This window comes from Cucurbita maxima, unplaced genomic scaffold (genome assembly GCF_002738345.1).
Source record: "Cucurbita maxima cultivar Rimu unplaced genomic scaffold, Cmax_1.0 Cma_Scf00020, whole genome shotgun sequence".
Taxonomy (NCBI): Eukaryota; Viridiplantae; Streptophyta; class Magnoliopsida; order Cucurbitales; family Cucurbitaceae; genus Cucurbita; species Cucurbita maxima.
Genome location: NW_019272036.1, coordinates 1404131 through 1415229, shown reverse-complemented (window position 1 = coordinate 1415229; position 11099 = coordinate 1404131). Strand labels below are relative to the sequence as shown.

General features: G+C 36.6%; 2 protein-coding genes across 5 annotated transcripts; both read right to left on the bottom strand.

The window, feature by feature from the left end:
• Positions 1–2174: 2174 nt before the first annotated feature.
• On the bottom strand, positions 2175–2748 carry LOC111494807 (glycine-rich protein 5-like). Its single transcript, XM_023144797.1, has 2 exons — positions 2645–2748; positions 2175–2568 (listed from the first exon to the last, which is right to left on the bottom strand). Exons 1-2 carry the CDS (start codon positions 2721–2723, stop codon positions 2285–2287), a joined length of 363 nt encoding a protein of 120 aa, XP_023000565.1. The 5' UTR covers positions 2724–2748; the 3' UTR covers positions 2175–2284.
• Positions 2749–5932: 3184 nt separating this feature from the next.
• On the bottom strand, positions 5933–11014 carry LOC111494720 (probable leucine-rich repeat receptor-like protein kinase At2g33170). 4 transcript variants are annotated; one of them, XM_023144688.1, is made up of 4 exons: positions 10576–11014; positions 7293–10235; positions 6454–6844; positions 5933–6157 (listed from the first exon to the last, which is right to left on the bottom strand). In XM_023144688.1, exons 2-3 carry the CDS (start codon positions 10186–10188, stop codon positions 6462–6464), a joined length of 3279 nt encoding a protein of 1092 aa, XP_023000456.1. In that variant the 5' UTR covers positions 10189–10235; positions 10576–11014; the 3' UTR covers positions 5933–6157; positions 6454–6461. The 4 variants fall into 4 exon arrangements, with proteins under 4 accessions (XP_023000456.1, XP_023000454.1, XP_023000457.1 ...); XM_023144686.1 differs by lacking the exon at positions 5933–6157 and having other exon boundaries at positions 6218–6844; XM_023144689.1 differs by lacking the exon at positions 5933–6157 and having other exon boundaries at positions 6218–6844; positions 7293–10202.
• Positions 11015–11099: the final 85 nt, after the last annotated feature.

Below are 11099 nucleotides of genomic sequence, written 5' to 3'. Positions count from 1 at the left end.
AAAAAAAAAAAAAAAAAAAAAAAAAAAAAAAAAAAAAAAAAAAAAAAAAAAAAACCACTTTTTTATATTAAAAATGACAATATTATAGTGGTATGAAAAAGAAGGAATTTCACCACCCTATTGTCCAAAAAAAAAAAAATAATGCATAATGGTTATTTGAAAAAAGTGATTATATATTGGATAGGTTAGAATTTTATAGTTAAACAATATAATTAAATAATTTGATATGAATTTTAAAAAAAGAAATTAACCGTTTAAATAACAATTTTCTCTAATCGGTCACGCTCTCTCTATTTCAACCCACAAAATTTAACAGAGAATTTTGGTGATAAAAATAGAGGGTAGAGACGGAGACGGAAATAGAGAAGCTATCTCATTCCCGCTGTACCCTAATTTGATATGGCATGTAATTTTGTTTTTACCTTTAAAAAAGAGTCATGGTCTGTCATGCAGTAGAAAACGCGTCGGTATAATCCTAAGTTAGCAACGACCTCAACAATTAAAAAGTAAATAAATAAAATAAATAAAAATTATGATATTCCTTTAGTTGACTGTTTTTTTTTAATTATTATCTTTCCAAATGTGACAATTCTGAAATAACCTTATGGTATGTTAGTAAATGTTACATGTTTTTTTTATTTCTTTTATTTTTTATTTTTTATTTTTTATTTTTTATTTTTATCTTACATAAAAGATAAGAATATGGTTATTTTCCTTTTTTTTTTCATTAGTTAATAAATAATCTTTATTTAATAAGGAAATAATCTTAATTTTAAAATTAAAAAAGCATTGGATTGCCCTACTTTTTAATGAAATAATTGGTTAATTTAAAATTTTAGTTAAATGATGAGATAAAATCCATTTTATAAAAAACCTAGAAATTATTAGGAGAGTTTCTAACCTTTAAATTACTTTAAGGGTAATCTTGTAATTTAATTTAAATAATTTGTGCATATTCATTGTCCATATTTGCAAATATAGCAACATAATTATTATTTTGTAAATAACACAATTTTTTTATTTTTTCTTTTTAATTCGCTTCTTCATTCAGAGATATTTTAACAGCTAAATTGTCGTTATGATAAACGGCAACGACTAATAAACATCTATCTATCATCACTAATAAAATAATAAACGTAAATTAGTAATTAAATTAATATTAGAGATATACACAAGAAGAGGTGGAGACGGGGAAGCCTTCCATCTCTGCGAAATTTTCTATTTATTTTTTAAATTAATTTACTAAAATTGAGTAATAGATAATTTTTCATCGTTTATTCTTCTAAAAATAGTTATTTTAAAGTTTTAAAAAAATTCTAATAAATCAATATATTTCATAAACAAATTATATATATATATATATATATATATAATATTTTATCAAGTTTTTAGTTGAAATATTTCGAAAAGAAAATCAAAACATCGATATATTTTAATTTGAACTTCAATTTTCATCTACTAAATTTTCCAAAATTTCTCAATTAAACCCTAAAATTATAATGTTAACACAACTAAAATCGACTCAAGAAACGGTAAAAAAAGGGTCAACTCGATCAAAATAGGGGCAAGACCTGGTCTGAATGAACCATCGGTCTAGCTGAACTGACTGAACCAGTTCCTTCTTCAAGCTTCCGCTTGCGCAAATTTCTCTCCCTCGTGTGTGTGTTTTGAAATTTGTTATTGCATTTGATTTTGGTTCTTTCACTAAAGTTGAAGATCTCGTTACGATAAAAATCATTCAAAATTATCGACTAGTCCGTTACATATTGTCAGCTTTGACCCGTTACGTATCGTCGTTAGCCTCACAGTTTCAAAAGATATCTTCTTGAGACAGGTTTTCACATCCTTTTAAGGAATGTTTAGTTCCCCTCTACAACTGATATGAGATCTCACATTTCACCCCCTTTGGAGGCCTAGCGTCATCGTTAACAAACCGCTCGGTGTCTAACACATATTGTCCACTTTAACTGGTTACGTATTCTTGTTAACATCACAGTTTTAAAATGCGTATTCTAAGGAGAGGTTCCCACACTCTTATAAAAAAAACGTTTAGCTCCCATCTCCAACCAACGTGGAATCTCACACGTAATCAAAGGGCAATTATGTGTTTTAGAATCTAAAATTTTAACTTTTATAAATAAATAAATTATTTAAAATCAACTCAAAAGCATAAAAATAGAAAATAATGCAAATATAAGGGAAAAAAGATTCTACATTACCACAAATTTTAGAAAATTGAACCATTACACAAACAAAACACACACATTAATAACATAACCATTGCTCAAGGAAATGGCACAACTCCACCACCTACGCCGCCGACGCCGCCAACTCCGCCTCCAAAGCCACCGTGACCAAAGCCAATCCCGCCACCAATTCCGCCGTACTTCCCAATTACACCAACCCCACCAAGATGTGGAAACAATCCTCCGATGTAGCCACCCATCCCTGCAAAACCTCCAACCCCACCATAGATATTCTTTTGGTCGACATCATTGCTGCTCGGCTGACCCGCTACCGGTGCCACAGCCAGGTCTAGCATTCCGTCCCCATCCCCGCTACCACCACCTGTATTTAAAATATTAACAACACAAACATTTTCTTCGTTTTATAAAACTTTTGAGTTTAGTGATAGTTTAACAACCTGGAACGTTGCGTCCATTTGCATGCACGACAAGCAAAACAAACACGACCACGACAACAACAACGTGAATCTTCACCATGGCTTTGGTTGTCTACTCTCTAGATGAAGTTTTGATGCATGGAGATGGGATTTTATATAGCAAAATTGAGAGGAAGAGGCAGTTGAGAGTAATAAAAGGGTATTGTAGTAAATGTGTTTCAGCCTCGAACAGAGAAATTTCATTAAATTTGGATCTCAGGTTTGGTTTCATTGCAAACAATGAGAAAGAAGTGAGCGAATTGCATGCAATAGTGCAGATCTGTGAACTGTTGTTTTGTTTGATTTGTATTTATTAGTTTTCAGGGATGGTTGGTTGTTTTGATGGGGATTCAGTGAGGCACGTGAGGTTCACATGACTCTCATCATTTTACCGAACAAACCCTAGTAACACGAACCAACCTTCGTACTTGATGAAACTATATGTTGTTAGTCCGAACATAGTTCAGCTGGTTATAGTAAATACTCTTGGACCCAGAGATTAGAATGGTTGTTTTGACGAGGATCAGTGAAGCATGTGAGTTTCATGTGATTTGTCATCATCTTACCGAACAAACCCTCGTAACGTGAAGCAACCTTCGTACTTGATGAAACTATATGTTGTTAGTCCGAACATAGTTCGCTGGTTATAGTAAATACTCTTGGACCCAGAGATTAGAATGGTTGTTTTGATGAGGATCAGTGAGGCATGTGAGTTTCATGTGATTTGTCATCATCTTACCGAACAAACCCTAGTAACGTGAAGCAACCTTCGTACTTGATGAAACTATATGTTGTTAGTCCGAACATAGTTCAGCTGGTTATGGTAAATACTCTTGGACCCAGAGATTAGAATGGTTGTTTTGACGAGGATCAGTGAAGCATGTGAGTTTCATGTGATTTGTCATCATCTTACCGAACAAACCCTAGTAACGTGAAGCAACCTTCGTACTTGATGAAATTGTATGTTATTAGTCTGAGTATAGATCAACTAGTTATAGTAAATACTCTTGGACCCAGAGATTAAATCGTTGATTTCTCGCCCCACGTGTTGAGTTATATAAAATATATAAGAGTTTGAGGTACCATGGTTAGGGATATATACGGGTTGAGTTAGGTTTGGTTGATTGGAAATTTGAAATTCGAATGGCCTCGACATTCCCCTATTCCCCGACCAACACAAGTCCTTCTAACATGTTTTGTCATCACTCACATGCATCTCAAAAAAATTCTCATGAGATTACCCAACATAGAATTGATCCAAGTAAAACACGCTTAATCATGGAGTTTTTGCAATTGAGCCACCGAAAAAGAAGGCTTTTCTTAGTCATCTTATTCTCAGGATTCCTTTCATTCGGATGTGATCTCGGTCCATACATGTACCTCTCTTTACTCGAGTGTCAAATATCGATCTCTCTACCCATTGTTACAAACCCCACCAATTCATTAATAAGACGCTTTCTCTTTCTATGTTTTTTTTATTTCTAACCCGATTGTTACAAATCTCATCCGAACTCATTAACAAGAAGCTTGTGGATGCCCAGATCGTCATCACCGGATTTGCAGTGGGTAGTAAGTTGATTGTGGTTTTCCAAAGCATTTATTATATTGACGGTAATCTTTGGAGGCTCGAAGATAGATGCTTCGTTGGTGTCCAGCCAAAAACAAGGTCATTAGTATAGAGCGCGCTACAAATGATTGAATGTGTGGTACTTTCCCACACACGTACACATAGACCCACCAAGCGAGCTTCTATACGTATCCCTTGAACCTGGATTGGTCGAGCTAAACGCGCTAATGCGTCGCTAGACACCACGAAAGAGAAAGACCCACATGACATCATAGCGAACATAAATATCGAAGATACACGTCCGTACTAACATAACATAACGAGAAAGTATCCCGATGAACATGACATACTTGTATACATGAGATCCCCATGGTTTAAAATCATGACATAAAATCAATCTAAATAATTTCAACAAAATTAATACATAAAAGAAAAAACAAAACATGTCTAACCACTTCTTTAAATGATATCTCTCCTTCTCATAAATTAAACTAGATTATAACGTCTGTTGTTTGAGAAGGTATTAGACACGATATTTTCTCGAAACCTATTAAATAAGTTTAAAGTTCATAGATTAAACTTGTAATTTAACCTTTCGTTACAAAAAAAAAAAAAAAAAAACATGAATTAAGATGTTTGTCAAAAGAGAAAACGTATGAAAATATAATATAATTACTCTCATTTAAAGCAAGTACGTTACATTCCACTCCCAACTATAAAATTGAAACAAACCAATCACAATGTTCATTTACTCGTCTTCCTTTGTTTTACACGAAAAAATGAGCTCATTTTCGATCCTTGCATTGTCTTTGTTAATCTCATTATTTTTCGCTAGCAAATCTAACAGTGAGGGATCGATCTTTTCTCCACCAAGGATTACCGTCAATATAACAAATGTTTTGAAAAGTCATAATCAACTCACTGTTCACTGTAAATCAAGCGATGATGATCTGGGAATTCATCGGCTGCCATCTTTGATTAGCTATGCCTTTAGTTTTCGACCAAATATCTTTGGTAAAACGTTGTTTTACTGTAGCTTCCAGTGGTCTAATTCGTTTCATTACTTTGAGATCTATAAAGATTCAAGAGACAAATGGCTTTGCGATCAGTGTATGTGGATTGTGGGTGAAAAAAGTCTTTGTATGTTCAACGAGGGCACTAAAAAGTACGATATTTGCTATGCATGGCCGCCAAAATAAATATAAGAAACGGATGTATCTCAGGTATTGATAAAAATACTCTTTTCTTTTAAGTTTCTTCGCTTATCATGAGTATTTTTTACTATTAATGTATCTCTAAAAATTTGAGATTTATGTTTGGTTTCGATCTTGGATTGAAGCATACCGAAATAAACAACTGAAACAAAATGAAACATTCACCCACAGAAGTCATTTTTGCTCGTGCAGATCAAAATATAAACTCTCACGAGTATGACTACATTACTCACTCAAGATTAAGATCGAGTCACATATGATCATCCTAACAATGGCACTCGCAAGTATGATATTTGCTATGAATGGCCACCTAAATAAATATATGAAGGGGATGTATTAGTAAAATAGAAGGTTTGATTTCGATATTCATCGATACTATTTTCCTTTAAAGTTAAGCCACTTAAGTAGGATTTTTGAATGACTCGAACTCATCCTTGAATATGTACCGATTGGATTATAACGCATACTAGACCACTTGTGTTTTTTTGTCTATTAGTATTACAAATGAGATATGGACATTTGAACCTATTCGAAGAGTACGAGTCCATATCAATTACATCAAGCTCACGTGGGCAATGAACTGCTAATAAAACATCGATTCCTAGTTTCTTATTGGCTTGGATATGTTTCTTATACGACCAACCAAACTGGTCCGAACCCGAACCAATAGCTATTTCAGTCGATTTAAGCCGTATTTTCAATTTCCCTTGACACCTGCTTGTTTAACCACTAAAAAAACTATCAGATTTGAATAGCAAAACAGAGGGCTGTAGATTATATCAACCGTACGCAAGCTATACGAAGAGCCTTTATTGAATCCTAAAACAAATGCAAAATCTAAGAAATAGTTGGCCACCTATTTACTATGAACTCCGAAGAGACTCTACATGCTATATATTTATATATATATATATATATATACTCTACCAGGGAGGAAATATACATATGACCATTGTTATGTTAAAAAAAATGAAGAACTATTCAGTTATCCGAAAACGAAAACTGCCCACCTGAAATTTCACGAGACAGCATCGTCCTTAGGAGCTAGATTATCAGTTAAAGCCGGAATATGATCTTCGTCGGGCTCAGTAGATTCTAAAAGCATCAATACGACTGCCCGCATCGATGGTCGTTGACAAGGAGATAGACTTGTGCACATCAAAGCAATTTTTAAGACTGTCAGCATGTGATCGACCGTGGATTGGTCTTGAAGATTCAGCCGCTCGTCTAGTATTCCAGATGACATCGAATGGTTTCGTAGATAGATTTTGACCCATGTGACGAGATCGCCTCCCTGATCTACTGGCTGTACCGGAGTTTTTCCAGTTAGCAGTTCTAGTAAAACTACCCCATAGCTGTATATGTCACATTTTTCTGTGACTTTCATGGTGTATGCATATTCTGCAATAAATTATGAGAGGGAAGCTGTGAGTTTGTGTTAAATCTTTCAAGAGTTTCGCTTGAATGATAAATGCAGGAATGTGTTCTGATTCAAAGAAGAATAGAAAGATCTTAACAGGTCATTTGCATAAAACGAACGAACAGACAACTCAATTTTGGGTTTCTAACACTCCAGAGCTCGAAAAGGGTCGGAGGAGTTCGGGTGAACTCTAGAAACTAACTTGTACGCAAGGGTCGAGACAAGCTCTGGAAAGGACGAACTTATGGTTCCTAACTCTCCAAAACTCTAACAGGTCAAAGTCCAGACATAACGGGCTCTTCAAACTACGAAGTTTAGTTTTCTAAGCCTAACGGATCGAAATTTGGATGAACTTTGGACCAAATGTCGAGACAATGTGAATATGGAACATCAATAGAATATATATAGGGTACTAAGAGTTGGAATTACCAGGAGCGATGTAACCGTACGATCCAGCAACGGCTGACATTGATTTAGAATGAGGCATGTCCATCACTTTCGCCAAACCGAAATCACCAACATGGGCTTCAAAGTTACGATCGAGAAGAATGTTATTCGATTTGATATCACGATGTATGATCCTTGGTTTGCAGTCATGATGTAGGTAAGCAAGTCCCTCGGCAGCTCCCACGGCAATTGTAAACCGAGTCGGCCATTCCAAGTTAGACGCAGTCCCGTGAAGCAACTCGCCCAAACTACCCATTTCCATGTACTCATAAAGAAGAAGATTGGAACCTTGGTGATAGCAATAGCCATATAGTTTAACGATGTTGCGATGTCTGATCTTTCCCAGAGTCGAAATCTCAGCCCAGAAACTATTCTCCATGGTGCTCCCTTCCCTGTTTGACGTCGACTTCTTAACGGCAATGGTCTGTCCTGAAGGCATCACTGCCTTGTAGACAGTTCCACAAGCACCTTTTCCTACAACACAGCTCTCATGAAAACCATTTGTAGCTCTAATTAGATCTCGGAAAGTAAAACCTTCCTTAGGCGGGAAGTAGATGTTCGAATCCAGAGATAGTTTTTCCTTGTTTTGCACCATATCCGGTCGATGTATCATGCAATGTAAGATGATCATGATTAGAACAATAGAAACTCCACCGACGGAAGCAGCGATCCCGATAATGATTCTACCTCGAGGAGCATTTACGCTCTCGGAAGATGGAACAGATGGAGAGGACAAATCTCCATTGCAGTCACCAAGAGGTCCACCACAGAGCCCCTTATTGCCAATGAAGCTACTAGCAAGCATGTTCTGAAGCAAGGGTATCGGCGGGATTGGCCCATGAAGGTCGTTGTAGGAGAAGTTGCAACCCATTAAACTCGAAAGACTGGAAAACGAGCTCGGTATTTCACCGGTCAAGCGATTGTTATTAAGCAGGAGATATTCCAGTAGACTCAGGTTTCCAAGTTCTGATGGTATTGTCCCAGTTAACATATTGAAACTGAGATTCAGAGCAATCTGCAAGCTTTTTAGAGACCCCAACTCCATAGGAATGCTACCAGAGAATGAATTACCTCCCATTTGCAATTCTGTCAAACGGGAGAGGTCTCTCAATTCTGCAGGTATGTTGCCTGATAACTTATTTTCTGAAACTCTGAGAATTTCCAGCTCTAAAAGAGATCCAATCTCGTTCGGCAACGTATTTTCAAACCTGTTGTGGCTGAGATCGAGCCGTTGGAGAGTCTTGCAGTGGACGATTTCTGGTGGAATCGACCCAGTAAAACGATTCGATGAAGCATTGAACGACACCAACTGCACAAGCTTCCCTATCTCCTTAGGAAAATTAGATGTAAAGTAGTTGTTTGAAATATGCAGCCTTTGCAACGTTTGGCAATTCTTAATTTCTGGAGGAAGCGGACCACTGAATCTATTCTGGTCCAATTCAATGCCAGTAAGTTTCATCAAGTTACACAACTCTGATGGAAAGCTGCCACTAAACCTGTTTCCAATGAGACGAATTTGCAACAACGATTCGCACTTCAAGATCCCGGTAGGTATATTTCCATAAAGGTTATTTGACACCAAGTTCAAGATGATCAGGTTAGAATGACGACATAGATGGGGAGGTATTCGTCCAGTCAAAAGGTTGTCCGAAAAGTCGACCACCCACAGCGGGCTATAACGTCCAAGTCCTTGAGGAATGGTGCCACTCAAACTGTTTTCGAAAAGCTGCAATTGACTCAATGCAGGCATATACTGAAACCCGAACGGAACAGGACCCTTGAGGTTGTTGATTGAAAGATCAAGTTTAGTCAAGTTACTCAGGCTACTAAGTTCATTTGGTATAACACCAGTCAGCTGATTTTGAAAAAGATACAGTAAACGGAGACCTTTTATGTTACTAAACTCTTTAGGTATCTCACCACTCAAATAGTTCTCTGAGAAGTCGATCTCCAATGCCTGAGAAAGGTTCCCAAGCTCCCTCGGAATGGTTCCGTTCAACGCAGTCCGGTATATATACAACTTCTTCAAAGAGCTTAAGTTCCCAAATTCCTTAGGTATGGATCCACCAACATTGTTCTGATACAGAGCAAAAACCGTTAGACTCGTACAATTACTGAGCTCTTTCGGTAGAACGCCAGAAAACTGATTCTCCCAAAGAATCAATTCAGTCAAGTTTCTAAGCATACCAATCTCCTTTGGTAATTCCCCTTCTAGCTGATTTTGAGCAAGTCCAAGCGTTTCTAAGTTCTTACACTGACCTATTTCAGCTGGTAAGCTTCCCGAAATCGCATTTTGTCCTGCTCGAAACATCCTCAAGTTCTTGAGATTCCCAAACGAACGAGGCAATGGCCCTGTTATGTTGTTCGTATATGCAACTAATTCAAACAAGGATTCTAGATTCCCAATCTCCTCAGGAAAAGAACCATGGATTCTATTATTACATATATTCAACTTAACCAATGAAGTCAACTTCCCCAATTCAGATGGAAGTTCCCCATCAAACTTATTGTTTTGCAGAAAAAGATACTCCAACCTCATACAATTCCCGATCTCTTTCGGTATACTTCCCGTGAATCCATTGAAGGAAAGATTAAGATAAGTTAGATGGATTAATTCACCAACACTCGAGCTTAAAGGACCCGAAAGATTCTTTGAGCTCAAGTCAAGAGAAAAGACCACTGGTTCCACACCAGAAGTACAGTTCACACCGGTCCATCGGCACGGTGTTCCATCGCTCGGATCCCAATTTCCCAATGAACCATACGGATCAGAAAGACCATTTTTCAGCTCCAAGAGAAAATACCCTTCTGAATTCAATCCATGTGAAGTATTAAACAGAAAAGCAAGAAGCAGCAAACTCAACATTTTAACAACCATCCGTCCAACCAGAGCTACAACATGATCATACAACAACAGTTCAATACCTGCAAAAGGGATTCAGACAAGAAACAAGAACACAATGTTGACAAAGGGAACCATCCATCCGACATCTTAGTCCTTCAAATCATGATAGATTTCAGAAAGAAAGAACACAATGGAATCCAAACAAGACAATTATCCATTAAAAAGAATCCAAATATAGTTTTCCACGAAACAAACAAACATAAGTGTCCTATTCATCTAAAAGGGGGGCATCAGGCAAGTCAAATCACAGGAATCTATGAAACGCATATACGACAAACTGTTAAAATCCAGAGATGAACTGAATCAACCAACAAAAACCAATTAACATCAAGAAGGTTGAGAAAGAAACAAAAAGAATACCTCTCAACTAGCGATGAAAAATCAGCATGAGTCGCCATAAACGAAGTCCACCGCAACCAAACAGAGGCGGATGAATCCTAGAATCAAGGAGGAAGATTTGAACGCCTTTATTTGCGGCTTTTTGAACTCGAAAAAGCAGAAGAGTGCAAAAGAATCACGATCAACAACGCAGAGATTTGAAGTAGTTCATCAATGATGAAGAGTAAGAGCGAAATTAAGGGAGATTGTAATCTAATAAAGAAGAAAAGGGATGGATTAAGAGGATTGATTGGGTGCAAATGAAAAAGAGATTAATTAGGGTCAGATTAAAGCAAGAATCGTGCTTCCCCTTCAGCAATCTCCGTTGAGTATGATGGAGCTCATCCTGGTGTATCATTCATTAGCAACCAAAAATTGTTTTAACTTTCTTTCTCTCTTTGTTTCACAACAGAAGGAAATTTCCTATTCTTTTAGGTTTCTCCTTTTCTAAAGATTGTTAGATATAAATAGTAATTTTTAATTTTTTTATATCTTTTCTTTATAAA

Bases quoted from the DNA above. Each gene is read 5' to 3' on its own strand.
- LOC111494807 (XM_023144797.1), bottom strand. From the start codon at position 2,723: ATGGTGAAGATTCACGTTGTTGTTGTCGTGGTCGTGTTTGTTTTGCTT. The intron at 2,569-2,644 runs GTTGTTAAACTA...TTTTAAATACAG, and splicing joins AAATGGACGCAACGTTCCAG to GTGGTGGTAGCGGGGATGGG.
- LOC111494720 (XM_023144688.1), bottom strand. From the start codon at position 10,188: ATGGTTGTTAAAATGTTGAGTTTGCTGCTTCTTGCTTTTCTGTTTAAT. The intron at 6,845-7,292 runs GTAATTCCAACT...AATTTATTGCAG, and splicing joins GTACGGTTACATCGCTCCTG to AATATGCATACACCATGAAA.